At 38.3% G+C, this 17,351-nt stretch overlaps 1 protein-coding gene across 4 annotated transcripts in view; it reads right to left on the bottom strand.

Annotated features, from left to right (window-relative positions):
* Window positions 1-314: 314 nt before the first annotated feature.
* Synpr (synaptoporin) overlaps window positions 315-17,351 on the bottom strand; it is a 323,140-nt gene continuing 306,103 nt past the window's right edge. For 2 of the 4 annotated variants that reach the window (XM_029468702.1, XM_029468703.1), the window contains 2 exons: window positions 8,142-8,333; window positions 399-2,054 (listed from right to left, as the gene is read on the bottom strand). In XM_029468702.1, coding sequence (XP_029324562.1) covers window positions 1,797-2,054; window positions 8,142-8,333 — 450 coding nt within the window. In that variant the 3' untranslated portion in view covers window positions 399-1,796. Of the gene's footprint in view, window positions 2,055-8,141; window positions 8,334-17,351 lie in introns of all 4 variants that reach the window. The other 2 variants (XM_021182225.2, XM_021182224.2) reach the window with 2 other exon arrangements.

The raw sequence follows: 17,351 nt of genomic DNA, 5'->3' as shown, positions 1-17,351 counted from the left end.
CTTCCAGGGTCTAAACCACCAACCAAGGAGTACACATGGAGGGACCCATGGCTCCAGCCCTATATGTAGCAGAGGATGGCCTTGTTGGGTATCAATGGAAGAAGTATCCCTTGGTCCTGTGAAGGGTCGATGCCCCAGTATAGCGGATGCAAGGGCAGGAGGCAGGAGTTGGAGGGTTGGTGGGGGCACACACTCATAGAAACAGGAGGAGAGGGGATGGGATATAGGGATTCTGAGAATGCAAATAAAATATGCACAAAAAAGTGGAAATAAAAAGTGTGAGAGGGAGGGGCAGGAGATAGGGGCATGGATGCTAGAAGAATTGCATTTAACCTTTATTCTCTCATGATTAAAGCGAACAGGGCCCTATAGTTATGACTCTTCATTGTTCAGTCAGTTTGTATGCAATAACTTTATTGAGGTCAAATAGATATCACAGTACAGGATTTAATAAACAATAGGATTTAAGAAACTAGTTACAGATAGTATTTAAGACAGCCTATTTTGTGCTAAACTGCTTTCAACATCACAGATCACACATACAATTTTCACATCAGTTACAACTTTATCTAGATGTTTAGCTTGCCCTTCCTGTTGGGCCTTCTTGTTTCAATTGAGTTAGAATGAAGAAACGAAGATTGGTATCTTCTTAATAATGAATATGTTCTGTGGAGAGTTTCATGAGAACCCTCTTTGGGAATAGAGTGACATAGAGAAGCCATTATTAATTTATGTATAAGCAAATCGAAGTCAGTAATTCTGTTAAGCTATAACATGAGATTTCTAAAATTAGAATGAACAACATATTAGCTTCAAAAATAAACAAAACTAAACAAACGTTCATTTGGTCACATAAAACAGCATAGCTCATTTCTTAATACTACTTAAACTATGGTGTCTAAATCTGCCTCTCTGGATGCAAAGAAAATGCTACTCTACAAGCACAGGGTCATTGGGCGTTATCAGTCATGGCTCGTAAGATAAGATACACAAAACTGCATAGAAGGTTACAAGAATGTAAATATTTACTTAAATAAATCAGAGAAGTGTTGAGCAGTCACCTTACAGAACACTATTGACAAATAGGGAAGCCTCCCAGACCTTAGCTCTAATGCATTCAGAACATGGGTAAAGTCAGAGAGACAAACTTGCAAAGTCTATAAAGACATGCATACATGTCTTTAAATACTTGCTTAACAAGCTCATGATGCAAACTGAAAAGTCTTCAGAAATACAGCCAAACATTCTGTGAGAAAATACTTATTCATGCATGAAATCATACAAACATTGTTTTATCAAGTGAAAACAGTAGAGAATAATTATCAAAACAGAGTTACAGTTCTAAAAGGCCTAAACTAAAAAATAGTAATGCATGCATGATGTGATTCATCAAATAGTCGTCTAGAAATCAGTAAAATATTTGTTGCATCAAAACACATACGAAAACTGTATACTATTTAAGGTAATCTATGCACATTACATACTAGAGACTTTAAGCTACAAATGCTTCTACTATTTTTACCACACATACAAAACGATCATAAAAGTGTCTGTGTATATAACAAGATACCTTCTAATTACCCATCTGTGATGAATAATTTATCTCCTTATGACATCTCATCTCTAAGTACCATTTATCACCACCCAGGCCTTTGTGTCTTAATGAGGACTACAGATCTCTGATTTACATTCAACATTCTCTACATTAATAATTGATTGAAACTCTTAAAAAATTCTTCTGCTACTGAAATGGAGGGTGGTGATGCTATCACCAGAAGAATTTGGGTGATACTCCGTTATATCTGATTGTTAAAGGAAGTGGGACCACTAGGCTGTTGGCCAAACTCATCGGAAGTTGGCCCCAGATTCGCCTGCTGGCTGTACCCACCACTTGACCCATAACTCTCTTGGTTGTAGCCTCCTTGATTGTAGCTGCTGGAGTGCTTCTCCATGGGGTCTGAAAGGTATCTCTGTCCAGAGGAATGCCAGCCAGTCTCCTTGAAAACAAACCAAATATTTCCAGCCCAGAGGATAAAATTCAAAAACCCGAAAACCTGAAAGAGAATTGGAGCAAGTAGTTAAAAGACTAGACAGGGATTTTTGATAAGCCTGTTCACAGGGATTCTTCACAGTGCCATGGGTGAGCCTTTGCTCTAATTTTGAAGTCTGTTTAATTTTTTCCCTCGAAACCACTGTTTGACTTAGGATTCCTAAACATTTTCTATATGCCAGCCATTACATGAAGGGTATTGATTCCCTTAGTCTAAGAGACCAGTGTTATTATATATTATATGCCTATATTAAAATGTAGAAACAAAATTCAGCAAGAAAAATAATCTGGTTCAAAGTCACATGTCTTTGTAAGTACTAGATCTGTGATTCAGCTCTATTCTGTCTGCTCCAAAGACCAAGTCCCCACCAAAGCCATTCCTATTTTCACAAATTTGCCATTCTTAATTTGTATAAGGTAATAGTCAAGTCATGTATAATTGAGTATTTTCAGTTTAATAATGGTGCATTAATTGATAATGTCCCCATCTATTTAGGGATAAAGGTGCTTCTTGTCCAAATGAGTTGGTTCACAAAAGCACCAAACATGCAATGGTACAGGTGATAGCAGAGCATATGCATATTTGCATACACTATACCAGAGTTTCTAAGTGGCTGTGCCCATGCCTCTCACTTTCAGGAGTAAATGCTAAGAGCATGTTATGAATGGAGTACAGGATATAGAGAAGAGTGAAACGTTTTTTAAAAAATAGGTGTGAGGATCTCCTATGCAAATTTATCTTTTTAACATGAACCTTGCTGGTAAATCAATGGACCTGTGTTGCTTTCTCAGGGTCAGCCATTTGGTAAAGGCAGAACTGTTCATGATTGCAATGGGCTTATGTAGGAATTACATAATATATAATTTATTCATTAGTCATTGGTTGACTTGGTAAGAGACACTCTATTCTAACAACCCTATGGGGAAAAGGCAACAACAGCATGACACAAATTGGTGACATTAAAGTATAGTACTCCAGCATGACTTTGTCTAGTTAAAATGGCTTCTTGGTTAGTCTAGTGTGTCATCTGTCTCTTCTCTCTCTCTCTCTCTCTCTCTCTCTCTCTCTCTCTCTCTCTCTCTCTGTGTGTGTGTGTGTGTGTGTTTGTAATGTTGATATCCTCAACATGCAGGGACTGAAGGCCTTAGATAAAAGGTATTACTAAAGTATTCCAAGGTTTTAACACCAGGTATTTCACAGCACCACCTGATAGCAAGCTGAATGACAGGGGAGTGAAGGTAATATTTCTGTCTGGGGGGGGGGGCGGTAGTTGAGAGTATTCAAGTGCATGTGTATAAAGCTGGACACATTAGTTAGCACTAAATGATAAATCAGACTTTGAATCACGTTCTGTAGTAGTCCATGGATTGTGTTTAGTTGACTGTCACCATTGCATAAATGGAAGGAGTCTTTGGCTGTGAGGACATATTCTTGAGAAATAACAACAGAGTAGAATTCTAGTTGATCTCACTGAAGACTGATTCTCAAGACCCCTTTCTCTCTGCCTTCCTCCCTTTTCCTCCCATTTTGTTTTCAATTGCAAATTCTTGTTTTCTTTAACATTAACCTAAGCCTTAGGTTGCTTGGCAGGAATGATATGACACATAAATAAATCATCTATAATAGTTGAGTAATCATAGCAAATTAGTTAATCCCCAAACCCCCTTTTTTTTTAAAAATATCAAGGCCTGTTTTAGTTAAGGTTTCTTTTTATTTTTTTTAATTTATTTACTTATTATATGTAAGTACACTGTAGCTGTCTTCACACACTCCAGAAGAGGGCGCCAGATCTTGTTACAGATGGTTGCGAGCCACCATGTGGTTGCTGGGATTTGAACTCAAGACCTTCAGAAGAACAGTCAGTGCTCTTAACTGCTGAGCCATCTCTCCAGCCCCCCAAAACCTTTTACACATAGTATTTATATGTACAGTCACTAGGATATTTTCCATTTAGAAAAATATCTTGGTTTAGTTCCATATTTGTAAGTCTATTCGAAAATATGATTCAAAAATTATAAAATGGTCTCTTCTGATATAAAGGGATGACTCTGCCTAGAAATGTGCTTCTATTTGTTTGCTTTTCTTGGTATTTCTCCATGTCCTTCCTACTACTAAGTTTTTTATAAGGGCCCAACTTAAAATTAAGAACAGAGAACATCCTCTGGAGATGTACAAGGAATACTGTTTTCCTGTCACAATTATTATGGAATTATCAAAAATCTCCATTGACTGGTACATTTTGAGACATATGAGTCTTTGGAAACTGCTATTTGTTCCACTTGAAATGGGGAGAGATTTTATTTAAGGAATGGATACAGAAAATGTGGTACATTTACACAATGGAGTACTACTCAGCTATTAAAAAGAATGAATTTATGAAATTCCTAGGCAAATGGATGGACCTGGAGAGCATCATCCTGAGTGAGGTAACACAATCACAAAAGAACTCACACAATATGTATTCACTGATAAGTGGATATTAGCCCAAAACTTAGGATACCCAAGATATATAATACAATCTGCTAAGCACATGAAACTCAAGAAGAATGAAGACCAAAGTGGGGTCACTGTACCCCTTCTTAGAATTGGGAACAAAACATCCATGGAAGGAGTTACAGAAACAAAGATTGGAGCTGTGACAAAAGGATGGACCATCTAGAGACTGCCATATCCAGGGATCCATCCCATAATCAGCTTCCAAACGCTGACACCATTGCATACACTAGCAAGATTTTGCTGAAAGGACCCTGATATAGCTGTCTCTTGTGAGACTATGCCGGGGGCCTAGCAAACACAGAAGTGGATGCTCACAGTCAGCTAGTGGATGGATCACAGGGCTCCCAATGGAGGAGCTGGAGAAAGTACCCAAGGAGCTAAAGGGATCTGCAACCCTATAGGTGGAACAACATTATGAACTAACCAGTACCCCGGAGNTCTTGACTCTAGCTGCATATGTATCAAAAGATGGCCTAGTCGGCCATCAATGGAAAGAGAGGCCCATTGGACATGCAAACTTTATATGCCCCAGTACAGGGGAACGCAAGGGCCAAAAAAAAAAAAAAAAATGGGAATGGGTGGGTAGGGAAATAGGGGAGAGGGGGGAGAGTATGGGGGACTTTTGGGATAGCATTGGAAATGTAATTGAGGAAAATACGTAATAAAATATATTTAAAAAAAAGAGTGGATGTGAGGATGTCAGAAAGATGGTATAAGCCTGTGTATAGCATGAGAAAGAACTGAGAGGTAAAATGTGGTTATCCATAAAGATGATAATCAAGTTATCTGGAGTAAAGCTGGAAAAGCAAAAGTAGAAATTATGGACAGAGTGTAGTTATATTTAGTAATGACTGGACACAAACTGAGATATTGTAGTCTCTTCCTTCTATTGTTTTTTAAATACTATAGAATCCTTGAAGACCATGCTAGTACTGTGCCTATAGCTTTTTCAATTAGTAAAAGCATTAGGAGATTTTGGATCCCATTCTACCATTACAGTTGTTAAATCCAGAAACTTTTTCTCAGATCCTTAACAACACCCCGTTGCATTTATAATGTCTAAATACCTCACTTATATTAAAGGGCTACCATAAAGTGACAAAGTCAAAAAAAATAATTTGGTTACCACAGAAGAAAATATTTATCATTTCTTGACCTTTTTCTTTGTAGAGATTACAAACCATAGTGGGTGCATGGTTCCTTCTTCAAAACTTGAACTTAACCTGCAGGGTAAGTTCTGTGAGCCACGCTTTGACTACACAATGCCTAAACCCCTTAATTCAATTCATGAGACTAAGGTGGACACTTGACCCCAGAGGGGCTGATGGGAAGCTGTCAACCAGATGTTTGTAACTGGATCCAAGTGAGTTTAGGTCAGTCTAAGCAGTTTTTGTTCTTAAAAAAAAGTATGTATTTATTATTTCTCTCTCTCTCTCTCTCTCTCTCTCTCTCTCTCTCTCTCTCTGTCTGTGTGTGTGTGTGTGTTATGCATGTGGAAATCAGAGGATGATTTTTTTTGTGGAGTCTATTTTCCCCTTCCTTTGTGAGTTCTGGGGAACCAGCTAAGCAAGCATGGGCTGTGAGCACCTGCACCCAACAAGCCATCTTATTTGCCAAAGCTATTTCTTTGGAAAGATACATACACTCAGAAACTGCTGGTATCTCCCTTCTCCCATATGAACAGGAAAACCTTAATACTCTATTTGGAAAAGGAGAATAACACAGATGCACATAGAGAAAGAGACAGGGCTAAGAGGTAGAGAATTTGAAAAGCCCAGTTTCTTGACTATCTTCCAGCTCACAGCCCTGCTGTGACACTAGAGTGACACTTCTACTTTTTCTCATTATATTTTGGTTTTGTTTGAGCTAGCTCAATGTGTCTTGAAGGCAAGCACATTTGAAATTCAAAACCCTCTGTTGACTGATTAATATCCATTGCCTGATGATAGTAATACATAATTCATTTTCCTTGTGGTATGAAGTTTTAGTCCAATAGTTTGAGGTCCATTCTAGAACTTTTCCACTGGAGAAAGAAAATTGGAACTTAGGTAAAAGTTCCTACTACCTGGCAACTCATAGAGGGAATATTTTGTTTGCCTGTCATTCCATTTTCGGTTTTCCATTCTCGGTTTTCAGGCCTCAGCAGGTTCATGATATCTTTCCAAAAAACTATTATTTTCATCCTGAAATTGGAATCCATTTGTCTTTGAAATCTGGATGAAATTAGTAGACACAATAGTTCTACAAAACAGTTTAAACCTTGCTTTAGTCAGTCTGAGTGCACTGTTCTTCTAAAAGTTCTAGAGCCTTGGCAGTCAAGGGTACAGTGACAACCCTGAAGACCTCACCATTCACTTGCTGACATGGCTGTTAGGTTTAGTAGAACATATTATTCTTCATCGGTAAATTCTCACTTCCAGTCCAAGGATTACTAGAATATAAGTTGAACTGACAAGACTGTGTAGGATATCCTTACTACTAGGGGATAGATTATCAAGCTAGCACTTGATAAACTTGATTGTTCAACAATGTCAAGAAGCAATTTTATATTTGTTCTCCTGGATTTTGAAATCAGAGTCACAATTATTTCTTCAACACTGCCTACCAACAGTGTACAGAATCATCACTATATATCTTAATGCATACTCCCAAAATATCACTCACAATTGTCGCCAGCAAGATGTAAGAATGTTCATGATATCCAGGGCATAGTTAAGTTTCATGGTTCTTATCTTACAAAGGCAAGATTTATGGAAAAACTACGGACAGTGTAGCAATCCTTGCCCTGCCCAAATTTCAGAAAGCCTTAGGACACAGCTTAACTTTGTAGCCAAGATAATTATTCTTAACTTTTGCTACAGTGTTCCTTTAGTGGCTGAGCCTTCCACTCCTCAATAAATGCTTCTCTTATTTGACATTAAAGCTTGTCTATCAGACACAGCTTCCTTCTGTGGGCTAACACAATTGCTTACACTTATAAATTAGGAATACAATTTAGCCTTTCTTCAACTGTAAATATTCCTCATTTCCTGTAAGGCTCTGATTCTTGATGACAGTGTTTTATTGTTCAACTACTTTAGTGCATATTTTGTGAGGCTACCAAGCAGCTAAATTGGAGCAGAGAGAAGATACACAATTATTCTAAGTACTTTTTCAAGCCACACATTTCCTCTTGTTCCCTACTAAGCCTATGTATTTTTCTCCAGTTTGGTATATTATATGTGTGGTTTTAATAAAATGTTTTTCTTCCAGGAAACATCTGAGTTAACAAAGTACTGTTCTTAGCTTCTGGCAGCCTTCAGCCTCAGCATGTAGGTTTTATATGAACTCCGAGTTAGAATTTTCACTAAACCGTCATCTGAGCTACAACTGCTAATACCTGCTGGGTTCATATTAAAAACTCTGTAATCGGCAGCATTACAGTGTGTGGGTTTTGACAATGAAAGTCTTAAAGGCTAAAATAATCATCTTACTCCTTCAGTAAGATTTCCTATTTTTGCTTGGCCTAGTTTTGGAGGCAGAAATGGGGCTGACTTCATCACTGATCATCAAATAAAGACGCAATAAGTGAAGTCTGGATGAACAAATACTTACCACAGATGTGTTTAAGCTGGACATGACAGGGCTGTGGACAGCCATGCACTTGTTGGAAGGCTGCTTGCAAGCTGACATCAGCAACAGGACTTCTTTGGGATCTGTTGCCACTTTGACATCAGACAGTCCTTTTGCCCAAGCAGAGGAACCCACCAGCCACAAGAATGAAAAGACTACAGTGACGATAAAGTCCTGCACAGAGAAACACAGGAGAAGAAGGTAGATATGAGTCCCGGAAACAAATCTGTTAACTTAGGCAACCACTATTTCTTTTTTGGAAAATTCTAAGCTCTAATAGCACTAGGACCTAGATCTTCTGTCAGAAAATAATAAAGTTTTGTGATACCATGTTTATACTTACATGAGATAAAGGATTATATTTTTATTTAGTTTTTGTTATTTCAGACAGGATGTCTCTTTGTAGTCCTGGCTATCTTGAAGTTTCCTTATACAGAGAAGGCTGGCTTTGAACTCATAGAAATCCTCCTACCTCTGCCTCCCTAGTGCTGGGATCAAAGGCATATGCCACAACACCCAGCTGCATTGTTGTTTATTGAAACCTGCTCTATCTCCGAAATGACTCAAGGTCTTTATCATCCTTATCGTCTTGTTCCCTAAAGGATCCCTCTTTGCGTATGGTAACATAAGTCAGAGAATAGTTTAACTATGTCTGAAACTCCACATGTGATGATGGTTTTCTAACTGCTCACCCCACATTCTTTATCCTGTGGTGTAATGGTTTCAAACAGTTGGAGACATTTGCCCATTGTCAAAGACTCATGGGTGGCAATATTTATTCACTTATATATTTGTTAATTCAACAAATAAAGGTACTATCTATTTAATGCCTGAAACTGAATTAAGTAGAGGGCAGTACTAGCTATTATAGGTTTTTGATTACTATAGACTTAGAATTATGTTTACAATAATCATGTTATGCTCTATTTTTTTCTGAGATAGTGCCTCTCTTTTTGTAGTCCTGGCTGTCCTGTGTTATAGAGATTTTTAATCCTATCCCAGAGTTTCTATCTTGCATTGATCATTCAGTTCCTGAATAAAAGACTCATATAACCTTTATATTTACAATAAGTCTTAATCACCTTTATAGCTGGGCAGATATCTACCCTCTATGCTATTAGAATCTACTTTTGTATCGATAGTACAGAATTATTATTTACAATTTACTGGTTTTTCTGGGCTTCTTTTAAATCCAATTGACCAGCCTTCAGGGCCATGTTTTAATGGCTCACCTAATCTATGTTGGAATTTCCTTTCTCTTTCACCTTCTTCTACCCTCATGGCTCTCCTCCAAGACTAAACCAGGGAACCCTAAACACCACCTAGGCCTTATCTGCCCAGCTATTGGCTGTCAGCATTTTTATTCACCAATCAAAAACAACTTGGGAACAAGGTCACACAATGCCACTGAAATCTACATGTAGATTTTCTTGCTGCTGGGACAACTAGGTCTTGGGGGCCCAATATTAGCATTAGAATACAATCAGCATCAGGCCAACCTACTACATTTCTCCCTTTTTATCCAATTAAAGTATTTTGAAACAATTATGAAAAATATTATGTATAAATTATATTTAAAAGTCCAGTATTTTGTAACTTAGATGTGGTACTTTATCACATATCCTATCTTAATGAGTTTACAATTTTGTACCTAAATTATCTTTAATATTAACATGTATTACCATCCTAAAAACATCTTTTTAAAATCTAGAACATATCAAATCCTAAACAACTTAAGTTTAATTGTGAGACTATAACTACCTAGTCTCCAACCCCATCAGAAAATTGAGAAGGAATAACTATTAAGAGTATGCATTAAGTGTAGGAACACAGCTTCCAAAATTTAAACAATTGGCAGAGACAGCTGACTGCCTGGACAGTTCTCAACATCTCTTATAAAGTTGAAGATCATCTATTTTCAGCCTTCTGGACCAGAACATATGACATACCTTAAGTGAAACAGGAATTATGATGGACTAGATTACCCTGTATTGTCAGAGCTTAGCAGTCAACTATCTTACATCCATTTGTCCTTTTTGGATAGCATTTTGTCTGCAGATGGAGTTGCTATAATTGAAGCAACCCCACATAGAGGTATTGGTGCTCAACATCTTCTTTGAAGTAGAATGGGATTCCTTTCAGGAGCAGATGTATCTTGTAGTCAAAGATCTTTTAATAATGAAATAACCTTAAATGCCACATTCTATGGATCTCTGATGCTTTTGAAGACCATCTATTTATTCATAGCATATCTACACAAGCAAAAATTGCATGTTTCCAGTTTCCTAGTATTGTACTACATTGGATGTATATGTTTGTGATAATTCAGACTAGTATCTAATATGACTATGATTTGATTGACTATCAACTTGTATTACTTTACTTAATTATCCTCAACAGTTTGTAATAGCAGCAAAAAAAAAAAAAAAAACAACCTGGAACTAAGCCTTGTTGTATAGCTACAATGCCTATCTAAAAGTAACAACAGAAAAAATTGCTGTTTCATCTAAAAAAGCGTTCTGGGCAGCATACCCCATACATTTTTTCTTTTATTCCTTGGGAAAGGATGCATTTTATTTATAGGGCCTGCACTCAGGTACACCCATGTGACTTTTCAACAAGACTCATGACCTGTACTGGGGAAGCTGTTGTTTGGATCTTATGTCTGTTAGGTGTGACCTTCTGGAGAATGTTCTGGAAGTCTCACAACTAAGAAAGTTAAATCTTGGAAGCAACTATTCTTTTGATCCAGTGGCTCTTGTGAGTTATGTAGCTCACTGGTTTTAATTTCAATGTTAGCTCAACAATATTTAGGATCAAAATTTGATCCAGGCACTGGGATTTTCAGGCATGGAGGTAACTTCTATTTCTGTTTACTGTACTCATACTTCCTCATATTTCCTTCTTATATCTAATCATTTTCAATTTGGGTTGTATGTACTCTGTAAGCCTCCTTAAATTCTTTCTAGAAGAATGCAGAAGTTTAAACTGCAAGCAAGCAAATGCAGCATCTATAGCTGTTTCAGTATTGGCAAGGATAATTCACACCTAGTGTTATGGTTTATATATGCTCAGCCCAGGGAGCAGCAATATTAGAAGGTGTGTCCCTGTTGGAGTAGGTGTGGCCTTGTTGGAGTAGGTATGTCACTGTGCCTGTGGGCTTTAAAATTCTCATCCTAACTGCCTGGATGTCACTATTCTTCTAACAGTCTTCAGATGAAGATGTAGAATTCTCAGCTCCTCCTGCACCATGCCTGCCTGGATGCTACCATGTTCCCACCTTGATTGAGCCTCTGAACTTATAAGCCAGCCCAATTAAATGTTCTTTATAAGACTTGTCTTGGTTATGATGCCTGTTCATAGCAGTAAAACCCTAACTATGACACCTAGTGATTAAATATGAACCAAGTGTGTCAAATCTCAACTTTTGGTGCATAGCCAATCTGGTACCTTAGTTCATTCTTCATTTCTCAGGCAACCTGAATTTATTCCTATGCATTTGTAGATAAGTAAGTCCAAAACAAGGGTCACCAAAGTAAATTAAAGGAGTTGGCAGAGCCTTCAGACCTTGTTGTTGGCTCTAGAGAGAACTCACAATCTTACTTTTTCTTGTTAGTCAAGGCTGCCCATCTTTACTGTTCATGGTCTTTTGCTGTGTTCAAAGAGCACAGTCTTCTTCCCAAAACTGCACCACATTGACAACAGCTCCTCTGCTAGCTTTTTATACTTTTGGATGCTCATGGTTGCATTGCACTTATGCAAATAATTGAGGGTCTCACTATTTTAAAGCTTTCTCCACAATCTTAGTTCTCTCTGCAGTGTTAATCTCCTCTTGCCATGCCATGATACAGTCACAAGTTCCAAGTATGAGGATGGGACATCTTTGTATGGTCATTATTCCACCTACATAGTCGGGAATGTTTTGAATCTAGGGATTAGTTGGAGAAAATTTAGTATTTTAATGATGTTACATCTTCCAAGTGAACATGAGGTGTCTGATTTCATTTATATATTCAAATAGCATGGTTTCTGTAATGTGCAAAGTCTCAAGAAAACCCTTAAGAGGATAAGAACATGCAGGGCAGTGCCCTTCATAGAAACATATTGTTAGAGCTCATAGTTTTTGTATAGCTCCAAGTATAGAACAGTGCTCTTCATTATTTATACTCATCACAATTAGAGGCAGACTTCTTTAAATGCCTGTAGGGTTTAGGAAAAACAATAGTATTTTGTCCATTTAGCAGAATAACAGTTGTAGGTTCCCTCTTAGGATCTATGATTTGTATAGCCATAAGTTCTTAGTTTGATAATGGTATAGATTTCATATTGTGGATCAGGCTTTAAATCTAACAAGAAATTGGTCACTCCAATGACATAAATGCCACTGTTGTGCCAGTGGCCATGTCTCACTAAAACAGTTATTGTTGTAATTTGTGGGGTTCACAATAGTGTAAGATTGATAGCTACTTTTCTCCTTCAGGATTGTGCATAGCACCCATGGAATCTAGTCAGTAAGGGTAAAGCTTCCGTGTCAGTACTCATTTTTTTTCTTGTTCCATCATTCAATATGTATGAAATTCTCAAAGAATTGATGAATATATGTGTAAGGTTCCATTTGGCCTTTTATTTGGATAATGGAGAAAATTATGTCAAACTAACATTTCCTGAGCATTTTCTATGCACTATTATTCCAGATTCATTTGGATTAACTCAATCCTGATAACAACACTTCAAAACTCATGCTAATTCTATTCTCATTTTGTAATTGAGAAACTGATGTGCCAGGATGTTAAATAAATTGCCTAAAGCCTGAGTTAATTGATAGAAGAGCTGAGATTCTAAGCCTGATCAGCTGTCTCCAGGGGTTGTGTGCCTGAATGCTTGACTTCAGTATGCTGCTTCTAATGTCGACTTTAGGAAGAGTCTCCTAGTTAATGCAAATGCTCTACAGGATTTCAAGGTCCAGAGAGATGAATCAGGGAGGAAAGGTGCCTGCGGCCAAGTCTGATGACCTGAGTTAGATCCCGAGAACCCAAGTGGTAGATGAAGAGAACTGACTACAATAAGCTGGTTCTCACGGGTGCACTGTAGTGTACATACACACACACACACACACACACACACACACACACACACGAGTGCACACACATATGCACAAACACAAACATGAAAATGCATACATGCAATGTACACACGAACTAAATAAATAAAAGTGAATGGATGTAAAGAGGCTACATTGAAATGTTTTTCAAAAGCTAAATTTGAGATTCTGGTTAACTTAAGTTAGTGAAGCACTTTTCTGCAGAGGAATTAACTTCCTTGCACTGGACTAAATATAGGGCTTTGAGGATCTGATCTTTGAGGACATTTTATCTTCTAGGAGTACACAGTAAAAAGGGGAACTGCATAATCTATCACCTACATAAGTTAGAAAATCAGATAGCAAGTCCACCATAGCAAGTCCAAGATACACCATCACACCAGAAAAGCAAGATATGGATCTAAAGTCACTTCTCATGATGATGATGGAGAACTATAAGAAGGACATAAATAGCTCCCTTAAAGAAATACAGGAGAATGCTGGTAACAGCTAGAATCCCTTAAAGAGGAAACACAAAATTCCATAAAGAATTACAAGAAAACACATCCAAACAGGTGAAAGAATTGAACAAAACTATCCAGGATCTAAAATTGGAAGTAGAAACAAAAAACGAATCACAAAGGTGGACAACTCTGGAGATGGAAAACTTAGAAAAGAAGTCAGGAGCCATAGATGCAAGCATCACCAACAGAGTACAAGAGATAGAAGAGAGAATCTCAGGTGCAGAAGATACCATAGAAAACATTGACACAACAATCAAAAAAATGCAAAATGCATAAAGGTCCTAACCCAAAACATCCAGGAAATCCAGGAAAATCTCTCCTGAAGGTGCTCTTAATTGCTGTGTCCCTGTTAGGATTTTAGGTGTCAGAGGTAAGTAAGTGGTTTTGAGGTGTTGGTTAGACCCATGGCCAGATAAAAAAGATGAGAGTGCTGGTTAGTAAGGGTGATGTGGAGAGCAGCTAGCACCAGGAATACTTTCTTCCTGTTTCAAGTATGCTTGATTACTTTATCTCCCAGCAGCTTCCCTGGGGAGTAGTCTCCCACTTTAATAAGTGATGAAGGATTTAACTTAAGTTAGAAAGGTGTGCAGTTATGATTTTCACCCAGAGAGTTGGGCTCAAGGGTCTGTGTTCTTTGTCTCTTGTAGGAGCACTCTATTTCTTTTGAAGGGCTATGATTTTCTTAAAGACATGGACTTTCATCAGTATAAAACCTAAGTGGTTGTATTAATACAACTATCACTTATGGCCAGTTTTTGTGTATGCTACTTAACTAAGAGTTACTCATTTAAACCTTCACAACACTTTGAAATGGTTCTCTTGACTCCACTTCACAGTGAGAAAATCAAGACAGCGAAAGATTAAGGCCTAAGAGTCATGACTGTTAGGCTGCTAAACTTTAATCACAGCGGAGGCTTCTTGAGCCCCAGTATGTAACTTTCTATGGGAGGTGGAACTCCTCATACTCTAGGTTTAATAGTGCACACTATATGTGAGGATTTATGTTGAAAGGCCTTTGCCTGCTTTATCCCATTAATTCTCATACAATCCTATGGAGCAGCTTCTATTCTGTTTTCCAAATGAGAAAAGGAGAGACTTAGGCTACCTAATGGTGGAGTTGGGTATCAAATTTAGATCTGTTTTACTCTTAATCCAGGTAACTTGTTCATTGTTGAATTTGTCCCTTCTAAAATCATCTGTCTAATGTGATTCTGTGTGTGTGTGTGTATTTGTGTGGTACATGTATGTATATGTTATGTGCATGTATGTGTACTTGTGAAGGCCAGAGGAGGACATTAAATGCTATTGCTGTCTACCTTATTCCTTTTCGACAGGGTCTCTTATCCTTAATGGTTTTCACCTTCTGATTTTGTACATTACCTAGACTGCTGTATGCAGGAACAGTTTGTATATGTGGTACTGTGAATAAGATGTCGCCCATAATCATGGGCATTTGAATACTTGACCTTCAATTGCTAGTGTTGCTTGAGGAAGTTTAGGGTCATGGCTTTGTTGGGGGAAGGATTTGCTGGAAGCAAGATTTTAGTTTAAAGAGTCACACCATTTCAGGTTCACCCTCTCTCCTTCCTGGTTGCTCCTGGAGATGTGAAGCTTCAGCTGTTCCTGCCACAATTCCCTGCAATGATGGATTCTTATCCTTCTGGAACTGTATGGACAAATGAGCTCTGTCTTCTATATATTGCTTTGATATAGCTATGGTGTATTAGCACAGCAGTAGAACAGTAACTATACAGTGCACCATTGTCATGCTGTGCAAACAGAAGGTGGAGTGCTGATGTTTTTCTGTTCAGGGCTCTGTATGACTTGAGCATCGTAGTTCACAAGAGAACAATCTGCTTTGAGTTTGAGAGCCAATGCAGGGTTCCACACCTTCTCTCTTTGACTCAAATTGGATTTTGATTGACATATAGCACTTTTTCTTTTCCAAACTTGACCTGGAGAGCTTTGTCAATTGATTAGTTGTTGCTCAGCTGTAGAACCAAGAATTTTTGATGCATGTTTTTAACATTCTTTATGGAAATAAGACTTTAAAAATCACCCTTTGCATCTGTCCCATTAGCTTAGTAACCTGGGTAACCTTAGTAACCTTAGTTTCATAGCCTTTCATACTTTCCAAGAGGAAAGTATTCCCAACTATTTGGTGAGCCCCAAAAGGGTCCACTAGTGTTTGCAGTGCTGTAGAAAACTATTTTTTTAATTAGGTATTTATTTTATTTACATTTCCAATGCTATCCCAAAAGTCCCCCCACCCACTCCCTCATCCACTCCCCCACCCACCCACTCCCACTTCTTGGCCCTGGCATTTATCTGTATTGAGGCAGATAAAGTTTGCATGACCAATGGGCCTCTCTTTCCACTGATGGCTGACTAGGCCATCTTCTGATGCATATGCAGCTAGAGTCAAGAGCTCTGGGGGGGGGGGATGGGTACTGGATAGTTCATATTGTTGTTCCACCTATAGGGTTGCAGATCCCTTTAGCTCCTTGGTTACTTTCTCTAGCTCCTCCATTGGGAGCCCTGTGATCCATCCAATAGCTGACTGTGAGCATCCACTTCTGTGTTTGCTAGGCCCCGGCATTGTCTCACAAGAGACAGCTATATCTGGGTCCTTTCAGCAAAATATTTATAGTGTATGCAATGGTGTCAGCATTTGGAGGCTGATTATGGGATGGATGCCCGGATATGCCAGTCTCTAGATGGTCCATCCTTTCGTCTAAGCTCCAAACTGTGTCTCTGTAACTCCTCCAATGGGTGTTTTGTTCCCAATTCTAAGAAGGGGCAAAGTGTCCACACTTTGGTCTTCATTCTTCTTGAGTTTCATGTGTTTAGCAAATGTGTCTTATATCTTGGGTATTCTAAGTTTCTGGGCTAATATCCACTTATCAGTGAGTACATATTGTGTGAATTCTTTTGTTCTTGGGTTACCTCACTCAGAATGATGCCCTCCAGGTCCATCCATTTGCCTAGTAATTTCATAAATTCATTTTTTTAATAGCTGAGTAGTACTCCATTGTGTAAATGGACCACATTTTCTGTATCCATTCCTCTGTTGAGAGGCATATGGGTTCTTTCCAGCTTCTGGCTATTATAAATAAGGCTGCTATGAACATAGTGGAGCATGTGTCCTTCTTACCCGTTGGAATATCTTCTGGATATATGCCCAGGAGAGGTATTGCAGGATCCTCCGGTAGTACTATGTTCAATTTTCTGAGGAACCGCCAGACTGATTTTCAGAGTGGTTGTACAAGTTTGCAATCCCACCAACAATGGAGGAATGTTCCTCTTTCTCTACATCCTTGCCAGCATCTGCTGTCACCTGAATTTTTGATCTTAGCCATTCTGACTGATGTAAGGTGAAATCTCAGGGTTGTTTTGATTTGCATTTCCCTGATGATTATGGATGTTGAACATCTTTTCAGGTGCTTCTTAGCCATTCGGTATTCCTCAGGTGAGAATTCTTTGTTTAGCTCTGATCCCCATTTTTAATGGGGTTATTTGATTTTCTGGAGTCCACCTTCTTGGGTTCTTTATATGTATTGGATATTTGTCCCCTATCTGATTTAGGAT

The sequence above is a fragment of the Mus caroli genome, chromosome 14, assembly GCF_900094665.2.
Source record: "Mus caroli chromosome 14, CAROLI_EIJ_v1.1, whole genome shotgun sequence".
Lineage (NCBI taxonomy): Eukaryota > Metazoa > Chordata > Mammalia > Rodentia > Muridae > Mus > Mus caroli.
The sequence above is the reverse complement of the archived record's forward strand: the minus strand, read 5'-3'. Positions and strand labels throughout refer to the sequence as shown.